This window comes from Mauremys reevesii, linkage group 20 (genome assembly GCF_016161935.1).
Source record: "Mauremys reevesii isolate NIE-2019 linkage group 20, ASM1616193v1, whole genome shotgun sequence".
Taxonomy (NCBI): Eukaryota; Metazoa; Chordata; order Testudines; family Geoemydidae; genus Mauremys; species Mauremys reevesii.
In genome coordinates this window covers 6,874,287-6,892,752 of record NC_052642.1, presented here as the reverse complement: position 1 = coordinate 6,892,752, position 18,466 = coordinate 6,874,287, and the positions used below count along the sequence as shown (strand labels likewise).

At 42.2% G+C, this 18,466-nt stretch overlaps 1 protein-coding gene across 36 annotated transcripts in view; it reads left to right on the top strand.

Moving 5' to 3' along the window:
* CUX1 (cut like homeobox 1) overlaps nucleotides 1–18,466 on the top strand; it is a 399,391-nt gene that overhangs the window by 256,813 nt on the left and 124,112 nt on the right. For all 36 annotated transcript variants that reach the window (XM_039508427.1, XM_039508428.1, XM_039508426.1 and 33 more), the window contains 2 exons: nucleotides 6,616–6,720; nucleotides 10,154–10,342. In XM_039508427.1, the coding sequence (XP_039364361.1) occupies nucleotides 6,616–6,720; nucleotides 10,154–10,342 (294 nt within the window). The remainder of the gene's footprint in view (nucleotides 1–6,615; nucleotides 6,721–10,153; nucleotides 10,343–18,466) is intronic.

Below are 18,466 nucleotides of genomic sequence, written 5' to 3'. Positions count from 1 at the left end.
AAAGAGAAGAGACATAAAGCTGAAGACTAAATTCCGACTCTTAAAAACTTACATTTGGTCTGTGTTAAATTATAGCTGTGAAACGGGGATGTTCAAACACTCGATAATAAGAAATGATGGGGTTGTCTGTACTTGTAGTGCTGCAACAGAAGAGTCCTCCCGTCGACATAGTGCTGTCTACACCAGAAGTTAGGTCAGTTGCTAAGGGGTGTGGAAAATCCTGAGCAACATAGTTCTACCACATAAATTTGTAGTGTAAACCAGTGCTACGATACTTCAAGTTATGATGTTATAGAAGAATTCTGAAAATATAATCTAACCAACAGAAAATTGTTGGTCAGCAAACACTAGTCAGAGATCTTATGAAAAGAAAGATTAGATTTTCAGGGCACGTTTTAAGGCGCTCAGTGGCAGTGCATGTTTTCAGGCACTGGAAAGGCAGACAAGGTAGAGCAAGATGATGTTGGATGGACGGTGTGGTATCCTGGGTGGATCAAAAGGACTATTTATCCACACTGGGATTAGCAGAAGATTGTAGAGAATGCGCTACCATGGATGCAAATCTCCAGTAATAGAGATACCACAGAAGAAGAAAAAATGTGTTGCTATTGTTGCATGGAAAGTGCTATCTAATTGTGAAGTATGTTTAATATTATTTTCATAGATGTCCAGAAGTCTCCTGTAAAAGCTCAGCTTCCAACAGGAAGCACATTTACCTGGCAGTGTTTCAGTGAGAAAAGGAAAATTGAATAGCCTGAGAACGAGACTGAAGACAACCCAAGCTCTTCTGTTTGATGTTGTTTATATAATTCTCCAATACTGCAAAAATAGGTGCCAAAGCCCTGGAGAGCTTTTCATATCACTGATTTTCTGATAATGCTTTCCTTTTATGTGAAAACTTGATGCAGACTAAGGCTTCAAAATGGTTGAAAAGTTAGGGGGGGAAATGAAGCATATTCCACTAATATGCCTTAATCAACTAGATGCTCGAAAAGAGCATGGCTGCTGTGGGATGGTCTGCAAACAGAGGGCTCTATATTGCAGAGCCTACCGGGCCATAACTAAATCTATTAGTTTCAACAGAACTACTCCTGGTAATATGCATTACACTGTAGTGTTTGTAGTAATGTTTGCTATGTGTTATATTTATATAAGAAAAATCAATTCAACTGATAGAACTCTGAAGGGAATGATCTTTAAATAAAGTATCTCATTTTTCCAATCATAGCTCTGGTCTTTGATCAAGTTAATATTATACTCAGTTCATGATCTTCATCCTGTCATAAAGCGCTACAAAAATGTTATACCAAATACATTGCATGTATTTTTTTTAAAAAAATGAAATGCACATGGCAAATGATCATGACCTATTAATTGGCTTCACTACTAAGCAGTATAGTATTTACATATTTTAGTAAAGGAAGTGAGAGAATTCTGTGCTAGAATATTAGCTACATGGAACAGAGAAGATTCATCTGACTGAAGTATCCAAAAATACAGTTTCATTGGATGCATGGAGAATGGGGATGGTCTTTCTCAATGTTAGCAGTGTGACTGACTTCCACTGCATCTGACGAAGTGAGCATTCACTCACGAAAGCTTATGCTCCAATACTTCTGTTAGTCTATAAGGTGCCACAGGACTCTTTGTTGCTTTTTACAGATCCAGACTAACACGGCTTCCCCTCTGATACTTGACTTCCACTGGTCATTTCTGATAGTGTGGGCAGTCTTTTATTTAAGATATTTAGAAAGAAGCCGGGCACTTTAGCACGAATAGGCACAGCTATCTATTACTATAGATTTAATTATTATAGGCAGAGCTGTTAGTGATATCTATACTTAGTTAACTGACACGTCTCATTAAAAGACCCCGTGTTTTAAACTTTGCCAAGAACTTAACAGTTTGGGTAGAAGTTTCTCATGCTGGGTGTTTGGCTCAGGCTGATTTCCCTCCCCCCCCCCAACTTTCAGCAAAAACTGCACAGCCATTTGTGAGAATGAGATATAGGAAAATGTTTTTCCCTCGTTAAAATTCTTGTAACTGTTTTGCTAAGAAGCTCTAGTGCCTCCATACTTTGGAGCAGGGACCTGAAACTTGGCAAAGGCAGGTGTCCTTTGTATTAAGGTTGTGCAGTCTGTTGTTCCTGTGGCAAAAAAAATGTCCAAGTTTGGTCTATTTAAGCTTCTGAGAAATCTCAGTTTGTACATCCTCAGCTGAGACTTGTTATAGTTTGGCAACTAAATTCTCTGATGATTCTGTCAATACTGAGCACTCTCCAACTTGGGGATGCAGGGGCTGAGCAGGACTTTCCTTGCAATTTCTGCTTCTGCTTTGGTGCTGGGCTCCAGAACTGATAGCAAAGAGACTCTCCTTTGCTTTCAGTGTTCCCCGTGCTGGCGTCGGGGAAACATGGAGCAAACTGTGATTGGAGACTGGAAATGGAAGCTAGCAATGGAGTCAGGGAAAGACTGGGGCTGGATGGACAAGGAAACTGGGACTGGGAGTCGAGGTGGGTAGAAGACTAGGACATATTCCCCTTATTCAGAGGACTGAATAGAAGGTGTTCTATGGAGAAATCAGGGTTGTGTAATGAAGGAAGCCGTTGTCTGCAGGACCCATGCTTCATTTGTGGCAAAAGTTGGAAGGTTTGTAGTGAACGAGGCAGGGGACTGCAGGAAGAGAAAGGATGGTCTTGTAGTTAAGGCAGTTAAATGCTGCCCTAGAGAACTGGATTTTATCCAAACCTCTGCCAGAGGAGGTGTGTGCTGGTGGGCAAAACTTCTCATAGATGGCCACTAATTGTGTGTTCCTCATTTCCTGGTGTCCACCTTGAGAGACCTTCAAGTCTAATTTGCAGAAGTGTTGAGTACTCATTGCTGCAACTGAAATCAATGGGAACTGTGCTTTGAACCTATGATGTGCTATAGAATGTAAAGTAGTCTGAAGAATCAGGTTCTAGTTGTCCAAAATTGAGCACCAAAAATTAGTGAATAATTTTTACTTTAATTTCTGTGTGCCTCAGCTGTCCATGTATAAAATTGGGATAATACCCATTCCTCTTACAGGGGATGTGTGAAAATACATTCCTGTTTGAAGCATTCAGATACTATAGTGATGAAAAACTATAGTTTTCCTATAGAAAAACCTGTGAGGAAATGAATAACTATTCAGAGCAGAGTTTGAATAATGAGCAGTAAATAATTGGCTAGTAATTGAACAACAAGGATAAAATAAAATATTGAATAGCTGCTTAGCTGTTGAGCACCATGCTTTCTGTGCACTTATTCAGGCATGGGTCCTTTGGGGAAAAAAATAGCATGTGATCATGCAACTGAAGATTGTATCATAATGCATATGCACAAGGGGAGGTCAACTAAGATTGCACAGGAAGCCTTATTGTGGCATTTCCAATTTTTGAGTGCTTGATTTTGCAACCTTAACGTTCTTTTTCCACAATTTTTTGTATGGTAATTTTATTATTTATATTGCAGGAGCATCCAGAAGTTTACTAAGTGCTTTTCAAATGCTGAGGCATACACAGTCATTACCCTGAAGAGCATGTGGTCTTAAAAACAAACATACATATTTTTCCATATTTTCCAATCAGAGTTGTCTGAAATTTGTTGATTTCTTTCATAGCAATGGATAGTATGAAATCCTGTTTAATATTAGTCACAAGATTACAACAGATGTGCTAAATTGGGTAGGGAAACTATGCGGGAAGGAAGGGCAGCTGACAGCTTACAGTATATGGAGATGTAACATCTATTAGAAATATCCTCTGTGGTTTATTTGCATGCAAAGTGAATAGATTCTCAAAACAATGCTGCTATGAATGGGAGCCATCAGCAGAATTGCTTAAGGGTGCAAAACCTATTACTTATACAACACTAGATGTAGTAACAACACAGTGTAGTAACGTGTTCTGTTTTGCAGTAATTATTTAGAAATTATTAGATAAATATTTTCTCACAAAAACAACGAGGAATCTGATGGCACCTTAACGACTAACCGATTTATATAGGCATAAGCTTTCATGGGTAAAAAACCCACTTCTTCAGATGCGTGGAGTGATAATTACAGATACAGGCATACAGATACTGGCACATGAAGAGAAGGGAGTTACCTTACAAGTGGAGAACCAGTGTTGGCAAGGCCAATTCAGTCAGGGTGGATGTGGGCCACTCCCAATAATTGATGAGGAGGTGTCAATACCAACAGAAGGAAAATTGCTTTTGTAGTGAGCCAGCCACTCCCAGTCCCTATTATCTTTTACGTAGAGAAGAATAAATAAATAAATAAAAATTAAATAATAAAAGAATAAATGGACACAAATCAGACATCAGGAATGGTAACATTGAAAAGCCAGTAGGAGAACACATCAATCTCCCTGGACATTCAATAGCAGATTTAAAAGTAGCCATCCTTCAACAAAAAACTTCAAAATCAGACTTCAAAGAGAAACTGCAGAGCTATAATTAATTAAAAAAATTAACACCATTAATTTGGGCTTGAATAGGGACTGGGAGTGGCTGGCTCACTACAAAAGCAATATTCCCTCTGTTGGTATTGACACCTCCTATTTTTTACCCACGAAAGCTTATGCCTAAATAAATCCCTTAGTTGTTAAGGTGCCATCGGACTCCTCATTGTTTTTGTGGATACAGACTAACATGGCTACCCCTCTGATATTTTCTCACATTCATCTAATGTAAATGAGAGAAAATGAATTATCCTGATAAGACTTGCTAGTCCAGTTTTCCTTCCCAACTTTATCCATCTATGGAAGCCAGTTTAGTTTCCCTTTAGTGAGGAATAGTATTACTGGAAAAAGACTGCTTCGGGCATCTTTTCATGCATCACACATACGGTATGCTGATTAAGTGTCTCATACTAGTTATTAGAACTTGTACAACTCCACATTTGTTCTCAACAACTATTGTGAAACCTATGCAAAATCATCAAAATGTTGCAAGAAAGTATCACAAATTACATATTTAATTGCTGATAGTATGCTGAATGAGATCTGAATTAACACGCAGTTGCTGTTCAGTGTCGCTTACAATTTGAAAGTCAGACAACGATCAGACAAAAAATACAGGTGACACCAAGAAAATGGACATAAGCTTTGTTTTTGTTAAAGTTTGTGGACCTTGCAGGAGGGATTTATTGAAGACGGGAGGGAGTATGTTTCACAGAAATAGGAAGATCATTCCAGGTGTAAAGTGATGCGTGGAAGAAAGCATGAAGGAGAGAGTGGGAGAAGAGAATAAAGGGAGCTGATCATTGGCATAGTAAAGGAGACAAGTTGGATCACAGTGACAAGATTTGCAGTGTAGATAGGGGGCAGCATTGCACAGAGCCTTTAGAGTGATTGTTAGTATGGTGTGCTTCATCTGGAGGCAGGACTGAACCAGCTCAGGGATTCAGAAAAGGGAGCAACGTGTTCTGAGCAGTGGGCCTAAACGATGATTGTAGTTGCTTTGTACTGGAAGAGGAGTGATATTGTAATTGGTGGAACCAGATGGAGCAGGGGATAATCAGGGTGGATAAGAATCACTTTTACTTCTAATAAGCCAAAAGCGGAGTGTGCTGTAAAAATAATTAGATTTTTGTGCTGTTTTTCTTAATGGGAACTTGAGAACAGGTAATAGAAAGTTCTTTTTCTCCCACATGCCCTCTGAAGTCACCTGTGATCCACCAATCCCCATCCAAACTCCTGTGTGGACGTTCTTTCCCCTGAAACCTATGTTTTTAAAATCTTTTTTAAATTATTATTTATATTGCAGTAGTGCTTGGGAGCCCCAATCCTGGTTAGGACCTAGGGTGACCAGACAGCAAATGTGAAAAATCGGGATAGGGGATGGGGGGGTAATAGGAGCCTATATAAGGGAGAGATCCAAAAATCTGGACAGTCCCTATAAAATCAGGACATCTGGTCACCCTATTAGGACCCCACTGTGCTAGGCACTGTACAAACAGAACAAAAAGACAGTCCCTGACCCCCAAAAGCTTATCAGATATTGCTGAAATTGTCAGTAGCTGGTATCTGACCTATGCAAATTTGTTGGATTTGGAGGGGTTAAATATTGTTACATAAATAGAACAGCTGAAAAGGACAAAACTTCACCATTCACTTTTTGGCAAATAATTGCTGAAGAAAGATAACCCACAGCATTTGTATATTTTAGGGAGACTAGCCAGAATGTCTTTTAATTCAGTGTTTGCCCGTGAGAATTATTCCCATGAGGAATCCTGCAATAAAATCTGCTTGGTGCGTAGAAGAATAGAAAGAAATTGAATAAAAAGACTCCATTTCCGCTTGTATTTATTCAGTCTGGGAAATTCAGTGGGCCACAGTATTAGTATCAGCAGGGGATTCCTTGCTCCTAGCGTTAAATTACTGTCATAATCGCTCAATTATTTCTTCCTTGTACTGTTTAAAATAAAAATCCATCACATTCTATGTATTTTTCCTAACATTTATTAGGTTCAGTGTTTAGGAAAATCAATTATAGTCAGTCAGGCATGAATTGATGAATGTTCTTGTAATAATTGTCAGTTGTTAAACTGAATGTACTTTCTCTTTTCACCCCTTTTCATTTCCTTCAGAGGGCAGAGGTGGCTCAGAGAGAGGCAGAAACCTTAAGGGAGCAGCTCTCATCAGCTAACAAATCTCTCCAACTTGCTACACAGATCCAGAAGGCACCTGATGTGGTGAGAAAATATTTACCTACTCTTACAGGTTTCTGACATTCTGCAGTCCAGCTCTTTCAATTTATGCTCACAGTTATAAAAAATATCTGTTTGGAATAATATTTTAACTGAAACAAAATGGTGTTCCTGGGAATTGTAAGTTGGTTACATTTTTGTTGGACAAACTATTCATTGGGATTGGAGGCAGTCAAAGACGGGGGACAGGAGTGGAAATCCCATCTGCTCTTTGGATGCTAGTATGAGCTGGGCAGCACTCATTCAGCGACTGCTCAGGGAGTCCAGGCAGATCAGAGTCCAGCTATCAAAGATTCTTTCGAGTTGATAGAAGCTGTGATAGCTGAAAAATAAATTGAACAATGCCGTATGACAGGGCTTGCATTAATAGGTTATTAACACATGCATTGGGTATGTAGTGAGACATGAGGCTGTAGGTAGGCCACCTGACTTCATCCAGCCAAGAGCATTGCCTACAGTGACATATTGTTCTTAGAATATGGTTCTAGAAGAAAGTTTAAAACTTATATTTTAGACTGTGTAGTATCTTCCACCAAATATCTCATCCTACTATGAAAAAGTAGTTAATAAGCAAATAGGAAAAAGTTAGCAAATTAATATAATGCATCTCTTTCTTATTTTTATAGACTTTTGGGGGGCTTTTGGTCTTCCTCCAAGTATTTTAAAATGCAGTGGATGTACTTGTTTTGTTTTTGGAGATTGTTTACACTATCCCTTTGCCTGTTCCACCTTCCAGGCACAGAGTATTACATTCCTCAGACTTTTTCTGGATTAATAACCACCGTATTTGAAAGGACAATTCCTTTTGAGTTTAGCCTATCAAGGTGACTAATAGGTGGTGTTTACCTTAAAAAATGGAAAATTGGCTCTCATTGCAACTGACTAATTTAATAAAAATGATTCCTGATGTGCTACTTTTTATTATGAAGCAAATACATTCACTGCTCGATATCAGACAGAAGAATACATAGTTGCCTTAAAAGTACTTTTTGGTGCAGTACCAAAAAGCCTAAAAAACTGTTTAAGTGCCCAGTGATATTCTCACTGAAGTTAACCAGAGCAGGATCAAGACCTAACAGCATAAATAAAAAGTCAGAATATTAGCCTTAACTTTGAATTACCTGTCTCTTCCCAGTTTATATTCCAGCCTTCTTATTTTAGCATTAGGTTTTTCTTGTATTTAATACTACTTTTGCACCTCATTCATATTTAATATGACAACTACTGCAGGATGAAAATGATTATTATCTATCTTATTTCAAACTTGTGCTCTGGTCTCAATAGAGATGCAATAGACAGTTTCACAATTTGTGATGTTTCATGCAAGCAAATTAGAGGTTTTTTTTCCAAGATAAAAAGTATAATTCACTGTAATAGGAGGGCATTGTTAACTGCTGTTCAGATTTCTACCTCTCTGTGTGAGATATGACACTAGTATGTAGACACTGGAAATCAAGCTAAGTGTTGGGAAGATATGGAAAAGGCATTTAGTGTATTTCTACTCTGGAAAATATATGGGTATCCAGTATCTGGCAGTGTCATTTGTTGTAACAAGAGGGACTAGGTGTCAACATTTATGAGTTGGGTTTTCACCACTGACTCATGGTATGAGCTTTGGCATGTCGCTCGCCATCTGGGTGACCCACTTCATCCATTAGTAAAATGGGTACTTACTTACCTCAGCATATTGTGAGATTTATTCCTTAAAGTTTGTAAAAGTGCTTAGCGGTCTTTGAATGAAGATTGCTATATAAGCACCAAGTAGTGGGCTAGACCATGCTCCCTAGATCTGAACATGCAGTATCTCTTCTGCACAAGGATTTGCTCTAATTCTGCATGGGAGCTGCTTCCACAGCACAATACTTGACCTCTCTACATGGTCTGTTTGCTGGGGAAAAAGTTGAGATTGAATGGGTGGAGAGAAAAGAGGTGGGGTGGGGCCAGGGGTGCAAGTCTACTTTACCCAGGCCCTATCTGGTCCCATAAAAAGTAGGTGAAAAAGATAAAACATAGTTCCATCTCCCTCTTCCCTTATCTATCTCCCTCCTAGTTCCTGCCTCACTGTCTTAGGAGATGTTGGCAGCTAGGAAGCCACAATAATGGGGGTGTGCCATGGTACGCCCAAATATTGAATGCTATGGGCAGTTCTGATCACCCCATCTCAAAAAATATATATAAGAAGTGGAAAAGGTACAGAGAAGGGCAACAAAAATCATTAAGGATCTGGAACAGCTTCCATATGAGAAGAGATTAAAAAGATTTGGATTACTGAGTTTGGAAAAGAGGCAACTAAAGGGGGCTATGATACATCTATGAAGATCATGAACGATGCAGAGAAAGTGAAAAAGGAAGTGTTCTTTACTCCTTTAGATAACACTAGAACCAGGGGTCTCCCAATGAAATTAATAGGTGGAAGGTTTAAAACAAACAAAAGAAAGTACATCTTCACACAACACACAGTTAGCCTGTGGAACTCATTGCCAGGGGGATGCTGTGAAAGCCAAAACTATAGTGGGGAGTAATTAGATAAGTTGATGGAGGATGGACCCATCAATGGCTATTGCCAGAAACTGGGAGTGAATAACAGGGAATGGTTGCCTGTTTTGTTCATTCCCTCTGAAGCACCTGGCATTGGCCACTGTGAGAAGACAGGTTATTGGGCTAGATGGACCATTGGTCTGACCCAGTATGGCCATTCTTATGGTATGTTCTGATTCTAGGCTTGAGGGCAAGCCCCCTCAGCATTTTAGCAAAGCCTGATTTTGAGGAGGGAGATTTCTACAATGAAATACTCAGGAAAATGTCTTCTTCCTAGTGATCCCTTCCTGTGTACTTTTCCTGGGGAGGAGAGAGTCTGGGCCATTATTATTCTCCTCAGTGTTTCCAAGAGTAAACAACCATCAGCAAACAGTTAGCACTTTCTGGGGCAATATTTCTGGGAACGATACCTGAAATATTTGGTGGATGTAGTCCCAGTAGCCAAAAACATGTCCTTTCTGTGATTTATAGGCCAAACATTTCCCCCCGTTCTTCCAAAATGGCATACTATCTGATTATTTTTAAAGCACAAGATTTCATTGCCAGCGAAGCACTATCATTAATATTATTCAATAATGTTAAATAGAACATTTTGTATCTTCAAAGCATTGTCTGTTATTGTGCAGACATTATCTCCTGGGTCCTCCAAACACCCGTGTGATGTAGCTAAATCTGTTTTCTCCATTATCCCCATCTTACACATGAGCCACCTGAGACACAGGGAGCTTAAATTCTCATGTCTACAGAGTAAGTCAGTGGCAGAGCCAGGGTTAGAATTTAGGAGTTTCTGACTTCCAGTTCCACGCTTGGTCCTGACCAAACTCCTGTTTGAGCATGTTGCCTTTATTGATATGGTATAATGTTATTTCTTTCACATTAGGAGCAGGCCATAGAGGTGCTGACGCGATCTAGCTTGGAGGTGGAACTGGCTGCAAAAGAACGTGAAATTGCCCAGCTCGTAGAAGATGTCCAGAGACTCCAAGGCAGCCTCACCAAACTTCGTGAGAACTCCACCAGCCAGATATCACAGCTGGAGCAGCAGCTGACTGCCAAGAACCGCACACTTAAAGTAAGGATCAGTTGTGCATTCAGCACAGTTGGCTCATTCCTTATTCAGAGTAGGACTCTTAGGTGAACATGTAGTAGTTCACTAGTGCAGATTCATTGTAGTTGTGAGTGGCACAGTGTGTTCTTCAAGTGATTGCATGTACCTTCAACTCTAGGTGTGTCCATGCTCGAGCATGGTCACTGGGATTTTTTCAGTCAGTTGTACCTGTCGGGACACCTTGAGCGCCCTTTGCTGCCACACGTTGATAGCACTGGTATAAAGCACCCACCCAAGCCCGCGCCCCCTCAGGTCCTTCTTATCACCTGTGACAGTTGCTGGAACTGCTATGCTTGCTTATAGAAGCTCTCTGTGGTGTTTTTCTTCTTTCAATATATAGTTAGTTGTCAATTTTTAGTCACTTTTAGCTAATCTTAGTGAAGTTCTGTAACTTAGTGTTTTAGCGGCAAGGAGTTCTGTGACACCTTATAGACTTAAGTCTGGGCATACAGGTAAAGGTAGTGAAAGAGTCCTCCCATAGCCTGGTTGACATTTTAGCTGCTGCGGGCCCCTCAAAAGTAGCCGTGCCTGTCAATAAGGCCATTATGGACCCTGTTAAGACCTTGTGGCAGATCTCCATGTTCCTTGCCGCCATGTCAAAAAGGGCTGAACACAAACAAAGACTTTGTTGCTGCCCAGGGTTATGAGTTCCTGTGCGCCCATCCCTTCCCTCCCAGGGATCCCTGGTGTTAGCTGCTGCCAATGAGAGAGAAAGGAAGGGTCATCAGGGTGCAGCCCCAAAATCAAAAGACTCAAAGAAGATAGATATGTTCAGTCAGAAAGGTAATTCTACTGGGGAGTTACAACTCAGAATTTCAAACCAGCAGGCACTGCTGGGCAGGTATTATTTTAATATGTGGGACTCCATGCAGAAATTCAAGGACTTGATCCCACAAGAGGCTAGACAAGGGTTCTCTTCACTGGTGGACAAGAGAAAAGCAGTGACGAGGGCCTTGTTGCAAGTTGCTTTGGATGCAGCTGACTCAGCAGCCAGATCTGTGGCTTCGGCAGTGGCCATGCGCAGGATTTCATGACTACGGTTTTCGGGACTCGCACAGGAGGTCCAGCAAACCCTTCAGGATCTACCTTTTGAAGGAACATCACTCTTTTCAGAGCAGACTGATGTGAAGCTTCATAGTCTAAAAGACTCCAAGACGATCCTTAAGTCTCTGGGATTGTACACACCAGCTCCTTCAAGGAAGCACTACAGACCTCCACAGCCCATCTGGTTCTCTGCCCCAGCTGCCAGTCAGGATCCGCAGAGAAGAAGAGGTTTTAAGTGTAGGCCACCACCATCTTCTACCTCGATGTCAATGCCTGCCCCACCCAGACATCCAGGGGGTTCTAAGCAGGCATTTCGATGGGACACTCAAGGACTCTGTACTAGTTCCCATGATACCAGACCCTGTTTCTCCTTTATTTGAAAGCCACCTTCCTTACTTTTTCAATGTGTGGTCCTGTATCACCATGAACCATTGAGTGTTAAGCACTGTGGAAGTGGGAGACATGTTCCAGTTTATTTCTACCCCTCCCTGGCCCTCTTCAGGACACCTCTCCCAAAGAACTTCTGGTCCAGGAGGTTCAACCTCTCCTTCATGTGGGAGCTGTGGAAGAGGCTCCACAGAATTTAAGGGGGAAGAGGTTCTACTCATGTTATTTCCTAATCCCAAAAGCCAAGGGAGGTTTGAGACCCATTTTAGATCTGCAGCAGCTCAGCAACTATCTCTAGAAAATAAAGTTCCACATGGTCACCTTGGTATCCATTATCCTCTCTCTGGATCCTGGGGATTGGTATGCTGCCTTTGATTTAAGAAACAGCTATTTTCATATATCGATATACCAAAGACACAGACGTTTCCTCAGATTTATAGTGAACCAGTCACACTACCAAGTCACAGTCCTCCCATTTGGTCTGTCTGCGAATTCATGGGTGTTCACAAAAGGCATGGCTGTAGTGGCAGCTTTCCATAGGAGGTTAAGGGTAGTCCTGCACCCCTACCTAGGTGACTGGCTAGTCAAGGGCCAATCCAGGGCTCAGGTAGTATCCAACTCACCCTAGGCCTTCTGAGAAATGCAGAAAAGTCTGCCCTCACTCCAGTGCAGAGGTTAGAGTTCATTGGGCTGGTGTTCAGCTCTATTCAGGCCAGGGCCTACCTGCTAGAGGGGTGTTTTAATGCAGTTGGATCCCGGATAACACACCTTAAAGGTCATCTAATCACAACAGCCCGAAATTGTATGAGACTTTTAGGTCACATGGCCTCATGCACATATGTGGTACCACATGCAAGGCTGTGCCTCGGATCCCTCCAGATGTGGCTGGCCTCACCAAACTGCCACCATCTGGACACTGTACTCATGGTACCTCAATGGGTCCTCATCTCTCTCAATTGGTGGTTGGACCTGCTCACGGTTTGTGCGGTTGTTCCCTTTATACACCCTTAACTGTCAATGTTCTTGGTCTCAGATGTGCCAGCAGTAGGCTGGGGAGCTCACCTGGGGCTTCTCAAAACTCTGGGCCTCTGATCTTTGGTGGAACTTTCTCTTCACATCAATGTCAGGGAACTCAGAGTTGGTTCGACTGGCCTGTCAGGCCTTTGCACCTCACATTATGGACAGAAACTTGGCTGTTCTCATGGACGACACTACAGCCATGTTTTACTTCAACAGGCAAGGAGGAGCTTGCTTTTCCCTCCTTTGTCAAGAAGCAGTGCGGCTATGGGAGTTTTGCATAGCCCACTCAATCAACCTCAAGTCCTCTTACCGTCCACAAACACAAAAGAAGTTGGCAGATTGCCTCGGCAGGTCTTTCTCCGGTCACCACACCTTTGCCCAGCTGTGGCAAGAGACATTTTCCAGCAATGGGGGACTTCTTGGATAGACCTGTTTGTGAACAGGTACAACAGGAAGTCTCACCAATTCTGCTCCCTATGGGGACACAGTCCGGGTTCTATCACAGATGCCTTTCTGGTACCTTGGACGGAACATCTTTACTTTGTTTTCCCCTTTTCCACTCATGCAGAGTGATGCAAAAGATCAAGCAGGACTGGGACCATGTTATTCTGATAGCTCCAGCATGGGCTCACCAACTGTGGTTCTCCCACTCTTCTAGATTTCTCAGTGGCAACTCCAATCCCGCTTCCATTGCACCTGGACCTGATTTCCCAGGACCACAGTTGGATGCTCCACCGGAACCTGAGATCCCTTCATCTAACAGCCTGGAAGCTCCATGGCTAAATCCCAGAGAGCAGCCTTGCTCGGAGCAAGTTCCTCAGGTCCTACTAGGTGGTAGAAAGCCACCCACCAGAGCTACTTACCTCTCAAAGTGGAAATGGTTCTCTGAGCATCCCAACATGGAGTCTTGTCCACATGTTCATCCATACAAGACATACTTGAGTATCTATTACACCTAAAGCAGCAAGGCTTAGCAATCTCCTCTATCAGGGTTCACCCTGCAGCAATATCAGCTTTCCACCCCAGGGTAGATAACCAGTCTGTTTTTTCAAATGACATGTCTGTCCAATTCCTAAAAGGCCTAGAAAGGTTATACCCTCAAGTAAGAGAGTCCATTTCTTCTCCCTGGAACCTGAACTTGGTCAAAGCTTATGGGACCACCGTTTGAACCTTTGGCAATGTGCTCCTTATCATACCTCTCCTGGAAAAATCTTAGTGGCCATCACTTTGGTCAGAAGGGTGTCAGAACTATGTGCCCTCACATCACAGCCTCTGTACACATTCTTCTTTAAAGATAATATATATTTACGTCCTATCCCAGTTTCCTCCCAAAAGTGGTTTCACAATTTCATAGCAATCAGGCAATCTACTTACCTGCCTTTACCCAAAGCCACATGCAAATAGGAATGAACAATGTCTTCACTTTTTGGATGTTAGACAAGCCCTAACATTCTACATAAAAAGAACTAAACCATTCCAAATGTCCACCCAACTGTTCGTAGCAGACAGGATGAAAAGGTCTCCTAATCTCTTCACAGACAGTTTTGTCCTGGATTACTTCACATAGTCACACTAGTTATGATCAGGCAGGTGTTTCGCTGCCAGCTATCCTGACGGCTTGTTCTACAGGGTCACAAGCATTCTTAGCACAGATCCCTATTCAGGACATTTGTAAATCAGCGACCTGGTCATCGGTGCACATTTTCTCCTCCTATTATGCCATCACTCAGCATTCTAGAGATTATGCCAATTTTGACCGAGTTGTTCTGCATCCTGTGTGTCCATGAACTCCGATCCCTCCATCTATTCAACTGCATGTGAGTCACCTAGAGTGGAATGCACATGTACAGTCATTCGAAGAAAAAAATGCTAGTGACCTTCCGTAACTATTGTTCTTCAAGATGTGTTGCACATGTCCATTCCCTGACCTACCCTCCTGCCCCTCTGCATCAGAGTTTTTCCAGAAAGAAGGAACTGAGGGGGTGCCGGGTTGGGTTGGCACTTTACGTTTGGCACAATCAGCACATGGGAGCAGAGGGTGCTTGAGCCACTCTGGCAGGTACCACTGAGAGAAAAATTCCCAGTGACTTTTCTCGGGGCGCGCACACACCTAGAGTGGAATGGACTTGTGCAACACATCTGGAAGAACAACAGTTACGGAAAGTTAATAACCATTTTTTCCTTGTCTTGAGTTAGTCGTTTCTTCAGAATGTTGTTCAATTGCAGTGTTGCTGACATTTTGTACGGTTTGTTTTAATTAATGACTTTTTGTTGTTGAACTCACTCTACCTGTTTCCAGTTATATTTTAAGTTCAGATTTTATATATATCATTATTTTTAGTTCAGATCCTTTCTGAATAATAATTTTTTCATAGAACAGTAAAATTACTGTAATTAGGATAATTTAAAAACCTAACTACCATGTATATGTCTGAAAAATAACCAAACCAAAAATCACACAGCAAATCCTTTCAGGACTTAAAACTCTCTAAGCCATGCCTTTATTCAGTATCACTGTTTTGTCAGGGACATCTGTCATTCAGCAGTCAACCTGTAAATGCACCCAACCAGGTTTTTTCTCCCATTGGACAAAGGACTTGCCTTGTTTGGATGCACAGACGCAAGAAAGCATAAGGATTGAAAGGGAGGTTCTTAACCTTATTAGAACGTATTTTTTATTTTTGGCTGTTTTCCCCAAGATAGTACCTAATTTGTAGCTAGTATCCCAGTCCTGGGCCTTTTGCATATCAGTCAGTAGCACTCTCCTGAAAACCACAAGAACGGTATATCTAACTGTTTCTTGAATGACCCCATTCTCTTTTGTTTCCACTGTCTGTGCACCATTCCACACATTTCTGATCTGTCAGTAAGCATGAGAAATGTTTTCCTGACATCTGTTGTGAATCAGTTTCCTCTAACTTCAGTCTTTCATTTTTCTACCAGCTATAAGCTGTAAATAGTAAATGAAGTTAATTTAGCTATTTCATTAAAGATTTCTAGTTTTAGCATTTCTGAAAGTCAGAGGCTGATAGCGCCAACTTAAGCCAGCCATGGTTTAGGCGGTTACTGTGTAAATTTCTCTAGCTCTGCTACATCAGGGGAGGGCAAACTACTGCCCATGGACCGGATCCAGCCCATCAGGGCTTTCAATCCGGCCCGCAAGATTGCCAGCCCCCTGGCGCAGTGGGGCTAAGACAGGGTCCCTGCCTGCCCTGCCCCTTCACTCCCGGAAGCGGCTGGCACCATGTTCCTGCGGCCCCTGGGGGAAGGGAGGTGCAGAGGGCTCTGTGCGCTGTCCTTGCCTGCAGGCACCGCCCCCCGCAGCTTCCATTGGCCAGGAACAAGGAACCACGGCCAATGGGCACTTTGGGGGTGGTACCCACAGGCAAGGGCAGCACACGGTGGAGCCATGTGCCCTGCACCACCCCCAGGAGCCACTGCTGGACATTCTGGCCACTTCCAGGAGCAGTGTGGGGCCAGGGAAGGCAGGGAGCCTGCCTTAGCCCCACTGCGCACCACCGCCACTCCGGAGCCACTCGAGGTAAGCGGAACCAGGCCAGAGCCCAAACCCCTCCTGCACTCCCTCCTGCACCCCAACCTCCTGCTCTGAGCCCCCTGCTGCACCCCTTCCACACCCCAACCCCCTGCTCCAGCCCTACATTCATGGCCCTGCATACAATTTCCCCACCCAGATGTGGCCCTTGGGCCAAAAAGTTTGCCCACCCCTGTGCTATATCAAAGTGCCTCCGCTCTCAGTTGCAAACCTTGACACACTGTTCTAAATCTGACTTTCTTTAGAGGGTACAGGCTCTATTGTGTTGTAGTTTAGTTTATGTGGAAAAATGTATTTTAGAGATGGAATTGAAATTCTTCAACTCCAATCCACTTTCTGTATGTTCTAAGACATACTTGCAAAATTGTCATGAAAATTCAGTAGAGGAAATAAAAATCTGCTAGGTCTCCCTTGTTGTTGGTAGCAGTAATGATGGTATCGGTCTCTGCCAATCAGTCATTGTTTTTGCATCACTTCTGTGGAGAGATGAAGGAACTGGGCTGTTTTTGAGGAATACGATTTCTCTGGCTATACCACTATTGTGAATTTTTTTTTATAAAGCTTTTTAGACAAAATAGCTTGAACCCCTGTGTTCAACTTACATCCTTAGAACTGGATCATGTTCCTATCAAGGTCAATAAGAGTTTTGCCATTAACTTTAATGGGACCAAGATTGGCCCTTTATCTGAGCTGGTGACAGAGCAACTCTGACTTTCATTTCAGAAATCTTCATATATATTCTCATAGGTTTGTCCAGCTAAAGCTAATATTTTGGTTTTCAGTGATGATTTTTGATACCTTGGTTCTATCTAATTTATCATGTGTGCCATTTTGTCCCTATTTGTGACATTATTATTCTGTAATATACCTGTCTTTTCTTTGGTGCTGGTAAAGCTGAGCTCTGAACTCTGTTCCACACAGAACTGTGTCAAAATAGTGTTTTATAGACCTTAAATTTTGATTATAAAGCAATTGCTTCTAAAATAGCTAAGATTTTAATGGTTGCCTTCACAAAAAATGAATCAGTTTTACAGATGAAAGCAATGTTCTTTATCCATATCTTGGGGGAATTCTTTAATACTGTGTGGTTTAATGAAACAATTCAGCAGTACTTTTAATGTCTTTCAAAATTATTGCTTCCTTATCTTCATCTGATGTAATCATTAGAATCTATCCACTAGCATCAAGACTTTTCTAACTGTAACTATCTTAACCCTGTCCTGGTTCTGGGGCCAGTTTTGTTCAATATCTTCATTAATGATCTGGAGGATGGCGTGGATTGCACCCTCAGCAAGTTTGCAGATGACACTAAACTGGGAGGAGTGGTGGATATGCTGGAGGGTAGGGATAGGATACAGAGGGACCTAGACAAATTAGAGGATTGGGCCAAAAGAAATCTGATGAGGTTCAACAAGGACAAGTCTAGAGTCCTGTACTTAGGTCGGAAGAATCCCGTGCTCTGCTACAGACTAAGGACCAAGTGGGTAGGCAGCAGTTCTGCAGAAAAGGACCTAGGGGTTACAGTGGACGAGAAGCTGGATACGAGTAAACAATGTGCCCTTATTGCCAAGAAGGCTAACGGCATTTTGGGCTGTATAAGTAAGAGCATTGCCAGCAGGTCGAGGGCTGTGATCATTCCCCTCTATTCAACATTGGTGAGGCCTCATCTGGAGTATTGTTTTGGGCCCAACACTACAAGGAGGATGTGGAAAAATTGGAGAGAGTCCAGCAGAGGGCAACACAAATGATTAAGGGGCTGGAACATATGATTTATGAGGAGAGGCTGAGAGAACTGGGATTATTTAGTCTGCAGAAGAGAAGAACGAGGGGGGATTTGATAGCTACATTCAACTACCTGAAAGGTGGTTCCAAAAAGGATGGATCTAGATTGTTCTCAGTGGTATACCAGATGACAGAACAAAGAGCAATGATCTCAAGTTGCAGTGGAGGAGGTTTAGGTTGGATATTAGGAAAAACTTTTTCACTAGGAGGCTGGTGAAGCACTGAAATGGGTTATCTAGGGAGGTGGTGGAATCTCCTTCCTTAGATGTTTTTAAGGTCAGGCTCAATAAAGCCCTGGCTGG